The sequence below is a fragment of the Lepidochelys kempii genome, chromosome 7, assembly GCF_965140265.1.
Source record: "Lepidochelys kempii isolate rLepKem1 chromosome 7, rLepKem1.hap2, whole genome shotgun sequence".
In the NCBI taxonomy this organism is placed as follows: domain Eukaryota; kingdom Metazoa; phylum Chordata; order Testudines; family Cheloniidae; genus Lepidochelys; species Lepidochelys kempii.
The window spans coordinates 7,394,094-7,413,971 of record NC_133262.1 but is presented as its reverse complement, the minus strand read 5'-3'; the positions used below and the strand labels follow the sequence as shown (position 1 = coordinate 7,413,971).

Sequence of the window (19,878 nt, the reverse complement as noted above, 5' to 3'; positions counted from 1 at the left end):
CCCGCCCCTTTTCCCTTCACAGTGTTGCCTTCATTTATCAAAACCCCCCATGACATCACCAGCCGGACAGGGACGACAGCACGGCTGGAATGTGCGGCCAATGGCTTCCCCATCCCACAAATTGCTTGGCAGAAGGACGGAGGCACTGACTTCCCAGCAGCCCGAGAGCGACGCATGCACGTCATGCCAGACGATGACGTCTTCTTCATCATGGATGTGAAGATAGAGGACATGGGCGTTTATAGCTGCACGGCGCAGAACTCTGCGGGCTCCGTGCTGGCCAACGCCACCCTGACGGTACTAGGTAAGAAGCTTTGCTTCCTTGGGGATCCGGGCAGTGCAGGCAAAGGAACCATTTTGAGTTTCCAAAATGGATTTTAGAAGGGAATGCTTGAGTTGTCAGAAGCCATAGACCTACTCATGGGACAATGGGGTTGGAGCGACGCCAGTAACTTATGGGAACTACGAAAGGACCCAGATACCTGAGAAAATGAGTCCAGTTTCTGTTGGAAGTCACCCTTCTTCTATAGGAGAAACCCGTTAGGCCATGCTATTTGCCTCCCCTGCCAAGGAGAAATATGCAGGAGGAAACTAAACTCTGCCTCCTTGCCCTACAAGTTATTGGTATGTGACAGCTGTTATTCCTCCTCCAAAGTGGGAGATGATTAGCCTGGGGCATGGGTTTCTTGTGTAGGATATGGAAAGAAAACTAAAGCAGAACTGATAGTAAAGGCCCAGATTATGCCAGTTAGACATTGGTTTGCAGTGGGGTGTCCCTGGGGAAGCTGGCATACAAGACCCTGTATTGTTTAGCCAATTTCTAGAACTTTGCTAATTGTGTTTTCAGAAACGTCTGTTGGTTTGCTAACTCTAGATGATCTGAGTCATCTCAACCCCCCTAGAAACTTAATATCTGTACTTAAACCCCTGTAGAGACGCCGTCCTTGATCCATCCACTGGAAGACCATGTAGTGTCTGTAGGTGAAACAGTGGCCCTTCAGTGCAAAGCAACGGGAAGCCCACCTCCACGTATCACCTGGCTGAAAGACGACCAGCCCCTGGTAGTGACTGACAGGCATCATTTCACCCCTGGCAACCAGCTGCTGATCGTTCGGAATGTTGTGCTGGAGGATGCTGGGAAATACACCTGTGAAATGTCCAATACCCTCGGAACGGAGCGTGCGCACAGCCACGTAAGCATCTTGCAATCCCTTGGCTGCAGGAAGGACAGGATGACAGTGGGGATAATCACCATTGCAGTGGTGTGCAGCATTGTGCTGACGTCTTTGGTCTGGGTGTGCATCATCTACCAGACCAGAAAGAAGAGTGAAGAATACAGCGTCACCAACACAGGTACGCTCCAACCCTGGCTAAGGGCTCTTGGGCCAGCGGAAACCTTTGCGTGCCAGAACATTCTGCTGCGGCTGAACAGCTGAACCAGCCAGCCATAACTCCTACTTAAAAGGCTTATCTCAGTGATTTGATTCCCCGTATCATCTGCCTCTGTTCAGGAAGCTGCACCCAGCTGCACTGGCTGTCACTTACTGTTGCAGAATGTTCAGTGCTTTGATTTATGGCTTGCCTGGCTCATCAAATTCTCTCCCATTCAGGCGCAGACAGCCTCTCCTGATTCAGAGCCTGACAGGTTTTCTCTGGCCACTGTCGGAAGCAGTGTTGCAATCTGGGTTAACCAGGCCTCATTTGTGATACAGGAAACCCTTTTTCCACCCTGGGTACTGACCCCTCCACCCGCCCACATAGAACTCTTGCAGTGAGATACCTCCAGCAGTAAAGTGCAATGTCTTCTAGAGGAAGTTTTCTGGTGCCTAGCGGCCTTCTAAAAATGCCACCCTGGTGCCAAACTCATGGCATTGGGTTGATCGCTTGAGGATGGGCTGTACTGAGGTCAGGAGGAATAGTCAGTGTAAGCACCCGTTTGGCCTGTTGGACCAGCTTCCTGGACTCTGGGGTGCTCAGCAGCACTGGTTCAGTCTGATCCCTTCCTGGGATTTGATGCCCTCCACTATATCCCTTTAATCTTCTCAGGAAACAGGTGCAGTACGTATGGGGCTTTCAAAGCCATGGCGGAAGGGAAGGTTTGGATGGAATGTAATTTGCATGCTCTAAATGCAGTCTTTTCTGCAGGACCCTCTGACACTGAATTTTTTTTTTTTTAATCTCGAGACATTGCAGAGCTTCTCTCTTCCCCTTTGTGAATGGTGTCTGGTCAGTTCGTTACAGGGTCAGTTCTGGAAAAGGAGGGGTTCCGGGCCCCCTAGAATTGAGTTTACATTTGGCATAGCTTGTGATGGGGGAGGGTGACGGGACTGGCTAGGGATAGAAGTCTAAGAGCTGAACCTCGCCCAGTGACCCAGGATCTAGCCCTGGGGCTGCTGTCTGGGTGAAGGCTGTTCAAAAAAACAAGGCCAGCTGCTGTGGTAAATAGTAAATGTCTTAAAATATGGAGATACTCCTCTTAAGTTCAGATAGCAGTAATTTTAATAGGACACTTGCAATGGAGAGAAAGTAGCAGTCCCCCCCCCCCCCCCCGCAAAAAACAAACAAAAAACATTTGCTTTGTGCTGGGGTGATGAGCCAGCATAACGTGAAGGCAATTGCATATTTATCAGAGTGGCTGAAGTAAAATCAGGCTGAAGCTGACTCCCCAAGCAGCAGCCCCCTGGCCAGTCGTTATCATTCTTCTTCAGTTTTGAAGTTTACTTTCGGCCTGGTGTTTTCATGAGGCGGGGCCTGGTACAAAGGGAGTCTGTTGCTACTGAGCCACTGACAACCCTTACTAAAAATTCAGAAAGCAACATTTATTATTCTGCACATTCCCCTCCGACTGACCGGAGGAATCCTGGCAGACACGGAGGCTGTAACTGCTTGCTCAGTTTGACCATAGAAAGCATGCAGGCCGCAGTCTTCTCTATTCACACGGTTATGAAAGCGGTTGGATCAGTCTCCTAAATAACTTAGGAATCCACCTTCTATTATCAGAAGACCAAGATTTTCACAAGGCCCTAGGGATTGGCGATGCCTAAATTTTGAGGCACTCAACTAGTGCCACCTTAAAGGGGGCCCTGAGGGGGCGGCTGCTCAGTGTGTTCTGAAGGACAAGGCTGCTTTAAGATGTCACCCAACAACGTAGACGTCCAAAGTCACTGGTCACGTCTGAAAAGGGTGGCCCGAGTCTCCATGAAAGTCAGTGGCACTTCTGCTCCTAAGTCATTTTTGACAGCGTAACTCCTTGTGTAGAAGTACGGGAGGTTCACATTTGTCTTTACCTCTTGTTGCAGATGAGACCATTGTACCACCTGATGTGCCAAGCTACCTGTCTTCCCAGGGGACTCTTTCTGACAGACAGGAAGTGGTCATCAGAGTTGAGAACAGCCAACAGCCTAACGGGCACATAGAGAACAATGGTAGGAATTGGATTCTAACATTTAAAAAGCTGTAGCCACTCTTGGCGTGACGAGGACTAACCAAAAAAAATTAGTGTCTTCTGCTCTTATTGTGAGCTGTTTGCAAGATCCATACACCTAGCTACTACACTGTATTGGGGACACAGGCAGGGAATCATAGAATATCAGGGTTGGAAGGGACCTCAGGAGGTCATCTAGTCCAACCCCCTGCTCAAAGCAGGACCGATCCCCAACTAAATCAGCCCAGCCAGGGCTTTGTCAAGCCTGACCTTAAAAAACTTCTAAGGAAGGAGATTCCACATGCCTCTCACTTTGCGGACATAGAAGAAACACCTTTCCCAGTAATATCACTCATCAAAACAGATTCCTTTAGTGACTACTAATTCATCAGGCCTGGAAGAATGGGTTTTGCCAATATTGGTCTAGTTCTATGGCTCTGGAATTACTGACAACTAAATTCTAATACAAAATCCACTGGCATGGCAAAACCCTGCCTTCAGGCTTACAAATTAAATGCCAACATCATACAATATTTTAAAAGACAACATGTTAGGGCAGAAAGTTTAAATTTCAGGATTAAGATGATCATTAGTCTATAAAGCATTAGTTCCTTGAAAAATTGACTCAGCATAAGGGATTACAATGGAAACAGTGTATAATTCTGTTTTTACAGTACGATAAATGACTGAATGTTTCGACTGAAAGAGCAGATGGTTGTAATCTTTAGCCAGCTGGTTCTTTTGTTATAGGTATGTGTCATACTGATGCTGGAAGAAGTCCAGATGTTGAAGCTCCCACTGTAGCTTGTAGACAGCCAAAGCTATGTGTAGGATATAATAAAGACGCTTGGAAAACCGAAGACGCAGCCGATGGAATGCTTGTTCCAGATAAGACAGGTACAAAACACATTAATCTGCAAAGACATTTCATGTTAGTACAGATCAGAAATCATTTGAGAGTCAGTGTTATTAAGACTGAGAAGAAATGTTACCTAAAAAAATGCCAAGAGTGATTCTCAGATGCGGATACGGCAAGTTCATTTTTCTCTTGCTTATTTCTTCATCACAGTAGTTTGAGCTTAAAGCACAGCCAGAAAAGGGAAAACTTTTGACTCTGATCAGCATCACTGCAGCTTGAGTGGTTGTTTTTAAGCCATTTCTAATATTTAAGAGCTGTTTCAAACTGAAGGGGTTAGACATTTTCATCAGAGGCATCATAAAGGGACTGTCCACTTGAAAATAATCAGAAGTTCAAAAATCAAGTTAAAAGTAGTTTTGAGCACTACACCTGCTCCTTGGTCTCTTTGCCAGCGTGTGTGGTTTTCCAATCACAGTTTCCTGTTTTTTTAAAAAAGATTTGCTCTCTCATCGTGCTGTATATAAGAGCCCCTCAGACCACCTGGGAAACTGACTGATTCTCTAGGGGGAAATAGTGAAACCCAGCTAACTGACCGAGTGCAGATAAAATAAACTGGTGGGAAAAACAGACTTCCTCCTCTAAGCAAAATATTTTCAGATAGAAATGTGATTTAAATTGACAATGTCCCTTTAAAAACGATGACACTCAAAAGGCAACATACTCCTTTTCAGCAACAGCTACCGCAGAATTCCACCTTCTTTTTCTGCCCTGTCTGGTCAGCCACAAAGCAGGAAATGGTGGTGAGGATAAATACGTAACACCTGTAAGGTGTCTTTCTACTTGCAATAGAAATAAATGTGTGGAGTGGGATAAAGGAGGCAGACCCAGTCGTTTCAACAACCGTTAGGGATACTGGGAAATCTAACGTTCTGCAAAAGGCAGGCGTTAACTAGATTTGTAGAATACCAAAGAAGAATATATTGTTCAGGTGACTCCCATGTGGCAGAGGGGTGGCCTGAGACGTCTTGTCCATCTCCAACTTGCATGATGCTGTGATGACGGCTTCAAACTGGCTGTATTTAACTTCAGTTATTGCCTTTTCTCGCCCTCCACAAAGGGTACAGCCTGCCAGTTGTGTGCACTGACTGTAGCGGAAGTACAGATAGCATGAATGTCAACATTTACCCCAAGGATCCTGAATACTATTCTCAGCCAGCTAAGACTATGGATAACGCACCTCAAAATGCATTCAGCAGAAAAGAAGCAAGTAGGAGCAAGAGCAGAGGCAGCAACCCTCTTCACCCTCCACAGTGCACTGGGATTGACAACAGTCAGAGAATGGACACCGCTAGTACTCTGTATCCCAGCAACCATGACAGAATGCCACCGTCGTCCTGCACGAATCAACCACTGCACGTGGACAGACAAGGTACACATTTTGCTTGGGTCTCTTTCCCTACACCGTTCAGATTAATGTCCTGTTTCCTCTCATTGCCATGCCTTGCTTTTATAAAGCTTTAGTAATCTTTAGGATTAAACGTCTCCTATTTAGTGGTTGGGTTTGAATTATTATTATTTATTACACGCATTGCGGTAATGGTGGCGTTCTGAGCATTGTACTATCCTTACTTTCTAACAGGCTCTTCACAACCTTTGGCAAATGCTTCAGAGCACAGCAAGCTTAACTTAAAAGCTTCACCTTCAGAAGACTCCGTGAAGCAGCTAAAAGGGACTCCTGAAATTTCACCAACATCACTGGATATACAGGGTGAGGCTGAAGCAAAACAAACGCTTCTTTCCAATGGATACCCACCCAAATTACAGAACTCCACTCATGAGTTTAAGCCACCCATAAGATCAACGGACTGAGAGGGGAAAAACTGCCGTGTGCAAATGAACAAACCTACTATTGACCTTAATTTTTTGCACAGAATACTTAGGCTACTTCCTTCTACCTCAACTCTTGAACTGACAGCCTCTCCAAGGAAAAGGAAAACAAATGAGGTATGAGAAACAAGCTTGTGTGGGGAACAAATTCCTACTCGAGCGTCACCGGTCTGTCTGTACGTAGTTTAAAACTTCAATGAGAAGTATTACTAGTTCAAAAGTTAACTTGCATATGAAGCACATAAATGCAAGGGACAGTTGTGTAGAGAAAAGAAAAGTATTTGATACAGTTGTACATAAGAGTTTTCATATTATATATAAATATCTATATCTATCTTTTACAGAGGCTATTTTAATCTTTAGTGCATGGAAAACTGAGTGAAACTTTACAAACTTTTGGCAATATTGTTTTCAGTATCAGGTTGCTGTTAAATTTTTCGAGAGAGAGAATTCTGGTGCCTTAATGCATAAGCAGACCTTTAAAAACCCAGGCTGTTTCAAAGGAATTGTCCAGCTTTGCTATGGAAATTCCTTTAGATCAAGCATTGGTTGGGTTATTTAGCACAAATCCCCTCCCCCTGGAAATTGATTGCACTTAGCAGGTTTAAACTGAGATCTTAAATTATTTCCAAGAAACGCTAAATGGAGCGTAGAGGGAGAGCCAAGCAATTACGACAAAAGAAAAAGTAGTACATAGCAACCTTTTTTTTTCTTTATGGAAGAACTTAAATTCATTCCCCTTCAGAATTGCCCTGAAGAGCTAAGGTTAAATATTAGCTGGGATAGTCCGTCTGTCAATTCAGCAGAGCAGCACAGAGGCATAAAGTTTAATTCAACTACTGTGCACACTTGCAAAAAGGAAAGCTAAAATCATTGCTAACAACAAAAATACATGCAGTAGGGGGTGGGTTTGTTTTTTCTTTTTGCACCTGTCACAAACTTAATGGCCTCGTACCATTGTAACTATAGCAGTATAGTTAAAGCGGTTCTACCCTTCCCAGTGTGAATGCTGTCATCCTGCTCTAAAGGTAATTATGTGAACACAGCTTATTCCTGTATGGAAAGGGAAGTAAGTCACACGAGTATCAGACAACTTTATAGAAGTATAACTGCATCCATAGTGGGCTTGTAGCTGTATTATTGTCCCAGTAATAAAAATCACACCCCTAAATTACCATTATACAGGCTGTGTGCAGACTATGCCTGAGACACATGACCCATTTTCCCTATGGCACTGTATTAAGTCATGTCTTTGCCGCACATAGATCCCCTGAGCTGCAGCACGCCACGTCGGTGTGCACGCACAGACAGTAATGGCTATCGCCTTGTCTGTGAACGTTGACCTCAGGACCATGATTACCCCTTCGTGCCGCAGTTCCGAGCTAGTCGGAAATATACGGATTTAGAAGCAAGAGTATATGTTGGTAGGTGGCCTTCCTGGTTTAAAGGGATGAGTGCCATGTTAGTGCAGGGTCTTTAAGTTCATCCATGAATTAAAAAAAACCAAACAAACTGGTCAAATGGCTCTGTCATTTATAACTTCAGTCTGAAGCTTTTTATTTTTAGAACAGCTGCTTCTGTTGGTATCTGTGGATGGATGGGTTGGTTTGTTTTCAGTTCTGCTAATACAAGTTTACTAGACTTTGGTGATGACTACTCTGGGGAAAGGTTGGTTCTTTTCTGTTTGTTTTTTTCTTTTTCTTAGAAGCAACTAAAGGCCAGTTTCATCAGAGCAGGGTCTGGTGGAAATCCTGCTCACATCACTACGGTAGCTCACAGCAGGTGTCAGAAGTCAGGGCAGTGAGACCTTTATCAAGGCCTTGATTCAGAAAAGCAGCTGTGTTCCGAACAATACTAAAGACCTATTACTTTTCTAAATGAGGGCCCAAGAGACCCACCCATATTATCCCAAGCTCCACTTTCATTAAAAGACTGCCACCCTTAATAATCTGATTTCTCAGTCCTTTGAGTGGTAGCCTAAAACACATTTCACTGTAAATTATCACTGACCCTGGCTTTTATGAAGCAAGGCATAATTTAGCCAGCTACCTTTCTAGACCAGTTTCTAACTGTAGACACATTTGCACTTTGTGGCAGGTGACGAATTATGTTGAGTGCCAACTTTTAACTCTTCAGCAAATCAAAAGTGAAAGAGATGGACGAATGATAGTAAATAAATAAACCAACATGTATTTGTCCCATGAACTGAGAAAAATATGCTTTAGAACTAACTCCGAAAGTGAAAACAGTGGGATATGAGTGGGACATACACAAGGAAGATGCGAATGACTTGATTGACCAATTTTGCTGGCAGAAATGTCATCACCGTTGCAAATATTAAGCACATTTGCCACATTAACATTTGAAAATAATGTATTTTTAATAACGTTAACTGTTTCATGTTACTTCCACTAAATATGTGAATCTGCTGCTTCTGAGAGGCAATGTGAAAGAGGAAGTATTACTTTTGTGTACAAAGTTATTTATTAGAAAATTTGGTACAATATTGTATGTTGAAAAAACCGTTAAATATTGAAGTGTCTAACAAATGGCATTGAAGTGTCTTTAATAAAGGTTCATTTATAATATTACAGCTTTTTTGTTGGGAGTGAGCTTTTCAGAGTTTCAGCTGAAAAAAATAAAACCCAAGCAGTTGCTTACATGCGTCTCTGTTTCTAATGAAAATGTGTTAATATCGGGACGTAACCATTTCAAAACACCCATTTGTCAAATTGCATTCAATAGACAGAGAATTCTGTAGGGTAAACCAACATTGGGTACTGGAAATATGACCCTAGCATGGTAAAGTTGGGAACTGTAGCTGAGATACACAGTGAAGAATTCATATGAAGTAAATTTCCAATATAAAAAATATCAGTTGCCTACACGTCTCCATTGGAGCCAAAGCCAGATGGACTACATTTTTGAACACCTTCAACCTTCCTTAGTTCCACTCGTAACACCATCACTACCTATTATGGAGGCTTCAGTTTCAGAGTTAAGGATGAGCTTAATTTTCCATTTCAAGCAAGTATTCAATCTTTGGTGTGTGTGATTTGGGTTTGGTTTTTTTAAGTGTAGCCTCTCCAAAAATACAGCTCTTTGAAACAAGAGTGTTCTCTGAAAATATAAAATAAAAATGTTGTCTTTAAGGAATTTAGTGTCTAGTGTCAGACAACTTTTTTTTGGCCCTCAATTATTGACTGATACGAACTTTTCAAACTTTACATACAGTTAAATCGCAATTATATCTTGTGCACAGGCTGTCATTGAAGACCTTTTTTGTCTTTTAAGGCTGAATGGTCTCTTTCCCCGTTATTCATCACGGAAAGTTTCTCCTTCAGCAGGGTGTGATGAATAGTATTCTACTAGAGAGAATTCTACCAAGGCCTCCTCTCTCCTCCCTCATAGCTGCCCTATCCAACTGTGCCCAAGCCACAGATGGCCTCCGTTTGGTACCTTGGGGACTGACTTTGATTCCGGTGGCTCACTGTACAGAGCCAGCCAGTCACTGAAAGAAGCGTTGGGCCATTAGGTGGGATGCTGTCCTAGAAAGTCTGTTGCGTGGTAAATGGCGTATACCGCATGCTCCACCTTTCATTGCGGCTTACCTGCAGAGTAAGTAGCCCCTATATCAGCCCCGCTCAATTCTTCCACTCAGCGCAGGGTCGCATCAGAAACCCTGAGATCGACCCTCAGAAACCAGGGGCTGCAGCAGCATGATCACTGGTATGTCAGGGGAAAGAGCTGGACCTGTCTCGGTGCACGCAGCAGCACCAATGGATTTTCATGGGCCTTCATCGTAGACTGTGGTCCACAGCAAGAACTCTGGGGAGAAGGAAGAGAGACCGGCCGGCCAGTGGAGAGGTTCCTCCATTGTGAAAGCACTTTCAAGTTTCCATTGGATCCAGTGCGAGAGACAGGCACACAGCAGGAGGGACAATATATGAAGAAATTGTGGTCCAGATTTTTAAAGACTTTCGAACTCCTTCGTGCATGGATTGTAACTACGGTTAGTACAGGGCATCACTACAGAGCAGCGTTAAGCATCTTTGTGTAGCCAGACCTTAACCTGTTCGGATATCTTGTATAGTTAATCTTAACTCGGAATTGCCTGGGTTTTGAGTGCTTGGTTTTGGGATAGGCACCACAGCCTTGTCATGTATTTCACTCTAAATTACTGTTATACTCACTCTGTATATTTTAACATCGTCTTGGGCTGGGCCTATGAAAGAGGCACGTGTGACCATTGTCATTACAGAAGTCTAGACTTCCATTCTTCATTTTGTTTGCAGTAAAATATGTATAAGAAAAGGCTGATTCCAGAACTGATGTTTCAAAAGCGCAAAACACAGACCCAAGAGAAATTTGAGTCCTGTTCTGATAATAACTCCTCCAATATCCGCCTTACTTGTTACTTGTTGAAAAGCAAACAAAACACAGGCCCCTAAAGAGCTTTGAGCTGGTAGCTAGCTTTTCCGAATGAATTCTAAATCCTCCCCCCCATCAAAAAAAAAAGGGATCAACAGTACAATGCAGAAAAGTACATTGTGTAATGTCATTAACTAGATTGCACTCACAGGTTGGGCTACAAGAGGCTTAGAGTATTGTTACAGCATCATGGCAGCTAGCGCAATCAGCCAGCCAATTTGGGACTAAGATCTCCCTAGGGATGAGCGTGGGCAGAAATTCCAGTTTTTAAGAATTTGTCCCTTTTGCTCTGCAAGTTTTCCTACTGTTCTCTGAGCAAGTGCTAAATTTCAGTATCCTGCATAAAGGCAGCCAGTTTCTCTGAACCCGCACAGTTAACTAGCAGTCACTAAAGATCCAGCACCATGTATTTGCTTAACAGTGACAGGGTTTTCTTCGGGGGAAAACACACTATTCTGTAGTACGTGCCCTGGAAAAGAGACTAGGGATTGGTTCCAGGAGGAAGAACCTGAAAATTAACACAAAATTAAATGAGATTCTACAGAAGTAGTGTTAGCTCTGGAATATTGGCAGTTTTCTTCTTCTTACCAAAATGTCCTGTTGTTTCAATCAGACACTGTATTCTCTTCCTGGTCTAAAACCTTTATATAATGTTGCTGTGCAGTTTCACAGCTGCGGCCTTACCTCCCCAGAGCTGGTTGCATTAGACACAAGTGTACATTATACACCAAGACTGGAGAATTTGTGCTGGACTCCCACCATTCTTGCTCGTGTAGGTGTAACTGTTGGACACACCAAAATCCTCCACATCAAACCCTCACACCCTGCCTTAATTTTTCCACTTGTCTTTGCTGTTATCAGTGCAGCAAAAAATAAAAATCAGACTCCCTGGTTTGGGAGATTTCTCTGCAAGAAAGCTGAGGAGGTTCAACAAGGACAAGTGCAGAGTCCTGCACTTAGGACGGAAGAACCCAATGCACAGCTACAGACTAGGAACCGAATGGCTCAGCAGCAGTTCTGCAGAAAAGGACCTAGGGGTGACAGTGGACAAGAAGCTGGATATGAGTCAACAGTGTGCCCTTGTTGCCAAGAAGGCCAATGGCATTTTGGGCTGTATAAGTAGGGGCATTGCCAGCAGATCGAGGGACGTGATCGTTCCCCTCTATTCAACACTGGTGAGGCCTCATGTGGAGTACTGTGTCCAGTTTTGGGCCCCACACTACAAGAAGGATGTGAAAAAATGGGAAAACATCCAGCGGAGGGCAACAAAGGATTAGGGGACTGGAACACACGAGTTATGAGGAGAGGCTGAGGGAACTGGGATTGTTTAGTCGGCAGAAGAGAAGAATGAGGGGGGATTTGATAGCTGCTTTCAACTACCTGAAAAGGGGGTTCCAAAGAGGATGGCTCTAGACTGTTCTCAGGGGTAGCAGATGACAGAACAAGGAGTAATGGTCTCAAGTTGCAGTGGGGGAGGTTTAGGTTGGATATTAGGAAAAGCTTTTTCACTAGGAGGGTGGTGAAACACTGGAATGCGTTACCTAGGGAGGTGGTGGAATCTCCTTCCTTAGAAGTTTTTAAAGTCAGGCTTGACAAAGCCCTGGCTGGGATGATTTAGTTGGGGATCGGTCCTGCTTTGTGCAGGGGGTTGGACTAGATGACCTCCTGAGGTCCCTTCCAACCCTGATATTCTATGATACAGACCAAGCTGCTGGTGTTACTGCATAGCTTAATTTGGCTCTGTATTAGCTCTATTAATTAAATTTGCATATATTTTATTAGGATGCCAGGCCTCACTGCTCAGTGCTTCTACAAAACCTTATTGTGGAAGTGCCTTCATTCAACTGAACGGTAGTTTCAGGTTCCTAGTTATACCTCTAAAGAGCTATATTAAGCCAAGAGGCTGCTGTAAATTTGGCAGGGTTTTTTGTTTGGTTTTTATTTAAATTTTCAAAATCTTGGACTTTCAGCTCCATTATAATTATCAACAGAAATAGTGGCTTTTTGCCGAGCAGTTAATATTTCATTTTTGGCCCTGCATATATTCCACTAACTGATTTTAACTAAAGCATCTTTATGCTAAAGGAAGAATTTAAGTAGAGTCTGAGAACATGCTACCATCACCCATCAGAACTATATGCTCAATCTGCCATTTCATCAAGGAGAAGAACCTGTTTGTTTCTATTTGTCACTTGCATTCTGCAGCCAGACCTCTCCTGTTCTGTGCTTCACTACTACAAATCCAGATCTACCTCAGCTTTGGAGAGGCAAAGAAAGAAAAAAAAGGCAAGAGCTGCATTTCTTTTCACAGGCAACATTGTTGGACTGGCTACCTGTAAAATAATACAGCATTGTACTTTTACTGGAGAAATCTGAATCTAATTAAAAAAAAAAAAACAACCCAAACTGGTTACCAAGTAACAGAGCTTGCTATGCACTTGCAGGTATAAATGGTGGGATAAACTTTCAAAATATGGCTCAAATCGGAAACAAATGGGCATTATTTTTTCCCAGAAGCCTCCCAACTAAGAATACTTTCTGCAGTCTTTAGACGCCTGCTGATTGCAGCTATGTAAACTCTTCCACTGAACTAAAAACAGCCCTGATGCTGAGGATCAGGTGTCTCTAAATAGTGAAAATTCATTTTATTCCATTTCTGTTGCTCAAACCATGTTCTTTTGGTTTATAAAACATTTTTCTTGCATGAGTTCTGATAACGCTGTTTGCAGCTGCTGTAATTAGCTGTTTACCCCCACATGTTACTTTTTTGGCACAAGTCTCTCTATGACTTCACTGCTTTCCATGCTGGGAAATTTTAAGGTAGGGAAATTGGATTATTTAAGGACCTTTTTTATTGTGAAAATACAAGTTTAGGCTGTTGACCAGCTCCTCAGCCATATGAAGAAGCCTGAGAACAAGCATTCGTACTTTTATGAGTATATTCTTTCTGGAGAACAGGAGAGCTTTGGCTCTTTGCTGTGATTCACAGGAACCTCCATTCCAAGTCAGAGCAGCAAGCTGCGAGTTTTGTCATATGTCCCAAGAAAGATGAATCCTCCCAGACTGATCGCTGTCATTCGAGGGACAACACCTGCAAACAATCTGAAAGAGAAGAGGAAAAACTGCTTCCTATGTTGTCATGGACTAGCAATGAGCAGATGTTACATTTTTAGTTACTCCACAGACAACCTTTTAGTAGGGCTACATACACAAACTTTATCTTGCTGATTATTGAGTGCCTTCATGCAGAATTACCTCCTATCTAAGGTACTTAAATAGCCTCTATTACTGTTTATCTGAGCACCTCACCGTCTTTAATACAGTCATCAACAACCCTGTGAGATAGGATCCCCATTTTGCAAACGGAGAAACCGACCAAGTGAGACTAGAGGCTCGTCTACACTGTGCTAAAATGCAGTGGAAGGGTTTGGGAAATGCAGAATGCCCCGCGTGGACAGTGCTAGCACAAGCTTCAAGGTACGTCATTCACGTTAACACGGTCCTGTTCGACAAAGAGGACGAGTTAATGTGAACTAGGTACCTTTTAGTTCATGCCAGCCACAGGGGGCAGTCACAGCACAACCCTTCGTGCTCCACAGTTCACATCCCGTAGTCTGCACTGCGGCACCCACAGCCTAGGATCTAGACCCTCAAACTATTTAGGTGCTTAACTTCCACTGAGAATCTGGGCCTAAAAGACTTGCCAAAGTTCACACAGGGCAGGCAATTGCACCCAGGTCACCCGATTTCCAGGCTAGCACCCTGACCACTGGACCATCCTCTCTCTCTGCTTCCTTCAACCACACAAATAATCAGATTTCAGGCAGTTTCCACCCTGTAATTCAGTTTTTATAAAAAGAGGCGAGAACAATCAAATGCCAGATCCAGGCTGGTCAACAGTATCTGTGCTGCTCTCAGTGAAAGCAGAAATGAAGCCAACAGCAGAACTAGCAGTGGGCTGGCATAGACAATGATTGGGAGAACTAGCAATAAACTAGCGACAGTCACTGCAAAGTAACAAAACCATGAATGGTTCAAAACTACCCACTCTGTCTATTAGGAGCAGCAGAGCCAAAGCACAGTAAACTCTAGGTGGGAAGGGGTGCCTTGACCACAGCTAGCAAATCACTTTGCTACACACTGAAAAGTGTCACTCCTTCAGCATTTGATTTCAAAAACTGTACCAAGGCAGAGCAGCAGCAGGAAGCCCAATCAGAACACGACCCGGTAACGGTCAACATGGCCGAAGTAGTTCTGCCAGCTCCTACAGCCCGTCGGTAACGGGAGCAGCCCTTGGAAGTTCATGGGAGTTCAGTATCAAGGACTTCATCCATTATTGGGTTTATGAACCTCGGGCCTGACCGCTGTACACATGGGCCATGGGCCCTTGCTGCACTGTATGTAAGATTTTAAATATTGGGCAGTTTAAGGCCTATGTACCTTAAACCCACTCTTCAGCATTTAAGGACAAAGAATGGGTGATCTTGCCCATCTCACAGTGCATGATGTAAAAGTGCACAGAGGTGGATTAAAGACAGAGATTCTGCTGTCCCTGGCTTCTGTGGCCTGGCCTGCTCAGTAACGTTACTCTAACAGAGTCAGAGTTTCAACTATGTAGCTTTTACACCAGTGTAATACTGTGTTAGTCCTGGGGCATGTGAGATCATCTGAAAGCAGTGCATATTCCCAGAGCAATTCAGGGACCCGTTCTCTCTTAAGCCTCACTGCTAGTCAGACACTGTGCTTGGTAAGCCTCCAACTGCACTTGCTTTGGTTTTTGTGATAATGATCTGTGCTCTGGGGCCTGGAGCATACAGGCAGATGGAAACATTTTATGGCTGCACTAGACAGCCATTGGGGCTATTACCATAATTATAGCTTTGAAACAGAGTAATTTGTACGAGGCATATACTGACAGAGCACTCAAAGGGTAAATCCTGTGGTACAGCATTGTTCTCCAGCTACACACCATCCTTCTCCTGTGGAATTACACCAGCCTATGACTGAAGCACTGCAGACATTCGTTTACATTACAGTCCATCACAGCCACAGCTCTTAAATAAGCAAGGCTGGAAGCTGCATCTCTGGCCTCCTCTTATTGCATCCCCCTCAGTTCCACCAATGATGCTGGCCTCAGCATCCTACTGATCTTCTTCTGCTCTCACGTGTCCACCGTTAACCAAGTGGCAGTCCCAGGCCTGGCTTACCAAGCTACCAGCTTTTCCTTCGTTGCATGGAGGAAGACCAGCTGGTCATCTGGCTATGGCACTGCACTGACTCTGGAGATCTGGGTTCTCTTCCCAGCCCTGTCCCAGACTGGCCCATCAGTTACTCAGCTAACCTGTCTGCCCCACTTCGCCTTCTGCAAATGGGAAAATCACGCTCACTTTCTTTCATGCTTTGTCTATTTAGACTGCTAACTCTTCCGGGCAGGGACTGTCTCTCACTACGGTTTTGTACAGCAGGGCCCTGATCTTGGTTGGCATCTCTAGTCACTATTGTAACACAATGACAACAAAAGATTGGGCCTAGATTAGTGGGTCTAGATCAAAGCTGAGCATTTTAACTACAAAGATATCCAGGTGCAATTGGTTCGGATGGCCTTTCCCCGTCTGCGTGTTGAACTGGTCAGGAGAAAACACAAAAGCAGGAATCAGATTCGGGATGCTCATGATTTTCCAAAACCCCATTATCCAAACCTCTGCATTAGCCGAGGCCCCAGCCTTGAAGACAAGAGAGGGTTTGGGTTATGCAGAGGTTTGGATAGTGGGGCAGAGACTGGGGGCAGCGAGAGACACACCCAACTCCTGCAGGCATAAGGTGCAGGGAAGGCTGCAGTCATGGCAGAGCAGAGTCCTAGACGGGTCTGTGTGTCTCTCTCTCTGCTGTACCAGGACCACAGCCGCCCACCTGCACCTTGCACCTACAATAACCAGGACAGGGGCAAAGGAGCGAGGGAGTGGAGCCGAGCCGAGCCGTGACACAGGAGCTGCAGAGGGCATCCTGCCCTGCCACTCCTTCCCTCTCAACTATCCAAACTCCCTCTTAGCCAAATACAATCTGCGTCCCTAGGATCACCGGGAGTACCCTGTCTGATTTCCAAAGCGAATCATCACCACCTGTACTTTACGCCTATATGCTCTGGGTGTGTTCTCTGATTCCATGCAGCCTGCCACCCCCAACTTACAGTACCTAATGATTCTATTGTTCAAATTCCAATTATTCTCATATTTTCCATTTTGAATGCAACTCTTCCCCAGTGTTTTTCCAAGCCCTGGCATATTTATTCCCAAAGGCTTGGCTCCTAAAGTCCGGCAGAACCTTGAGGCACTATTTTGGACAGGGATCCTTCTTGCAATATGAAACAAATCCCCATTTCAATAGAAAATACCAGAGGCCGCTGCTTAAAGTAACCCACTGGACAAGTCCCTTTACTCAGCACTACAGGTTAGATCTTTTAGCATTTCTGAAAGCAGAGAATCCTTAAAGGCTGATGTCTATTCTCTATTAAAACATTTGGGATCCCAGTATTGAAGAGTAGTGCAGTTAGGGCCCAACGCTGGAAGGAGACTGCAACGGGTGCAATAGCGTGTGTGCACGTGCACCTATTGGGAAACTTCACTTGGCAGTCAAAATAGGGAGCTATGACCCCTGGCTTGTGGCCCCTAGTGTGCGACCATCTAGGAATGCAAGCTTAGGTGACTCCTTCCACTTCACTCTTCCTATGGGGAAAACAACACTTGCTAATCTCCTAGCTGGGTTGTAAGGCGTCATCAATGGCTGTAAAGTGCGACAAGCTCCTTGGAGAAAAGGTGGCGGAAAAGTGAAAGGCGTATGTGCAAAAGTCTGCCCTAGTGTGTGCAGCTCAGAAATTGGTCACCTAAACTCCCATTTGCAAGTGCAAATAACTGTGGATACGTGCACATTGTTCCCTTAATCTCAACCTTATTCTAGCCATTGAGAAATATCCATTAATGCAGGCCTCTCTCTCTCTGTCTCTCTCTTTTGGACAGAAAAGGATGTGAATTTGTTGGCATGAAGCACATGGATTTACTAGGTGCAAACAGGAAGTAAGCCCTGCACTCTGGTTTTAATAATGTGGCAAGAGGCAATGCATCTCTCTGCCCCAGAATTCCTTCTCTTCAAATCTGAGATTTAGTAGAGAAGCCATATATTATTTCACATTGCTGCCAGCCAAAAAGTTCGACGCTTTTATTGGTTTTGATTAATACATTTATAACTGGCAGCAGGCACAGCAGTCTCTGCATTTATTTTTCCCAAGGCTTTCTTCCTTCTCCTCGCAGCTGACACAGTTTAGCCACTTTTGCATTTTTCTGTTCTCAGCATTGCTTATTATTTTGATTTCTATTGGGTGGGCAGCGAGCGTTCAGAAGGGTTGGATTACCCTTTGGTTCTGTTGCATCAGTGGCACAATCTGAAGACAGAGTTTGGTTTCTGGATGTTTAAATGGGCACTTGTGAAAACAGGCTTGAAAGAACACAAATTATGTGCAACAGAAAAGGGGGGGGGGGAGGAGATTTAGACATCGAATAGGAGTTGGGTGCTTAACTACTATTTGTCCCTTTGAAAATAGATCCCATGGTCCTCTAAGCATACAGAATGCATGAAACCAGCCCACAGACAGGGGACCTTGAAGTGCTAGCTCAATGCATTCTGAGACAATACAGACCCAATAGTCTGGTGTGGGCATAATGGCTGGAATGCTGCCTGGAATAAGTGTCCAGGAACTTCCTGAAATTTATTTTGAATTATTTTCCAAATGTGTCAAAAGAATATTGAACTTTTACTTGTTGTGTGACCAGAGATCAGGTGTTAAGGAAAATTATCTGTAACTAGACTGGAGAGTACACATCCAGGGTTGCGCGCACAGCACTGGCTATCGAGTTGGTTTCTAAACCCTAAAGCAGCGAAGACTAGCACTGGCATACAGGCTGATTTAGAAAGGCCTGAGAAATGAAGCTAGAGATTTGCATAATGAGTCTTATTGTGGAAGGGGAAAAAACAGCAACACCTACTGCACCAACCGGACCTGCATTTGTCCCCGATGTCTAGTTAATGCTCCATGTGGATTTTGTGCATGTCACTCCAGTAACTACAGACTTAATTAGCTCATAGCCTATATGTATGACAACAATCCCAGAGGCACAATAACACAACTACCAGCTGAACCGCATACACCCAGTGGGTGCAGGCAGAATCTAGGATTTATGGTTCCAAAACCACAGGCCTCTCGCACATGGACTACATTAGCTATAATTATTTTAGGACTTGTATTTTGTGTAGGCTACAGCTAGCCACTACTGAATGACTCACTGATTCTCCCATACAAAGAGCACAGCCCATTAGGAACTGACCAGGTATCCATGCAAATCAATACTAATTTACGAGCCTGTGGCATCTTTTGTCCAAGGATTTCAAAACGCTTTACAAACACTAACGAATGCGTCCTCACAACTCCACCATACGGCCAGGAAGCATTGTTCCCATTCTTACAGATGGGTAAAGTGAGGCCCAAGGAGGCTAGGTGACTCACCCAGCATCACACAAGTGCCTTCCAAAGCTGAGTGGAAACCCAAGGCCTTCTGCCTTGGGCCTTATATACTAAACCATGATGCGTTCTTATGAGCTAAACATGTCCTGCTGCCACATTGTTGCAACTGGTATTCTTGCCTATTTGGTGGCTAATTATTTCGGGAGACAGAGTTGTGCAGAAGGCTGCACGCTCCTGAGCTGATCAAACTGATGCTTTGAGCTCTGTTGCTATTCAGATTTAAAAAAAAAAAAATATGGATTTTTACTCGGGAAATCCAAGTGCATGTTTTGTTATTCTTCGATGCATAACATTTAATCATGCATATTAGAGTCAGGAAATGCTGCTACCATACACATAATTACACACACATTACATATGTAATTAATGTTATCCAATGAAAATGCTCTGCCATGGATGTCCTATGTCACCTCAGGCAAGTCCCACATCCTGTCTCTGATAACCTATTTCCCCATTGATACTATTTGCCTAAGTGACAGGGTCCTGTGAGGCTTAACCTATTCATGGATGGGACGCCTGAGCGATTCACCGAGACAGGCAAGAGAGGACTGAAGGGTTAGCCCACCAGGGATGTCCTCATTCTATGAAACCTGAGCGAGGCAGGAGAAAGGAAGAACAAGCTGTAGGGTACACATTTCAAAACCGCTTCCCTCAGTTTTCCTGCCCTCTGTATTTCAGCACATTTAAGCATTTATATGGGGCTCT

General features: G+C 44.3%; 2 protein-coding genes across 4 annotated transcripts in view; one reads left to right on the top strand and one right to left on the bottom strand.

Moving 5' to 3' along the window:
* The window catches only part of LRIG1 (leucine rich repeats and immunoglobulin like domains 1), a 128,069-nt gene extending 119,260 nt beyond the window's left edge, over positions 1-8,809 (top strand). The window contains exons 14-20 of one of the 2 annotated variants that reach the window (XR_012159755.1): positions 23-304; positions 934-1,353; positions 3,300-3,425; positions 4,175-4,321; positions 5,401-5,712; positions 5,923-6,287; positions 8,268-8,809. Coding sequence is in view for 1 of the 2 variants with exons in the window: in XM_073351038.1 (XP_073207139.1) it covers positions 23-304; positions 934-1,353; positions 3,300-3,425; positions 4,175-4,321; positions 5,401-5,712; positions 5,923-6,152 (1,517 nt within the window). In the remaining variant the exon portion in view is untranslated. Of the gene's footprint in view, positions 1-22; positions 305-933; positions 1,354-3,299; positions 3,426-4,174; positions 4,322-5,400; positions 5,713-5,922; positions 6,844-8,267 lie in introns of those variants that run through there. The other variant, XM_073351038.1, reaches the window with a different exon arrangement.
* A 4,626-nt stretch (positions 8,810-13,435) lies between these two features.
* Positions 13,436-19,878, bottom strand: part of SLC25A26 (solute carrier family 25 member 26) — a 151,725-nt gene continuing 145,282 nt past the window's right edge. For both annotated transcript variants that reach the window (XM_073351041.1, XM_073351045.1), the window contains one exon: positions 13,436-13,703. In XM_073351041.1, the coding sequence (XP_073207142.1) occupies positions 13,607-13,703 (97 nt within the window). In that variant the 3' untranslated portion in view covers positions 13,436-13,606. The remainder of the gene's footprint in view (positions 13,704-19,878) is intronic.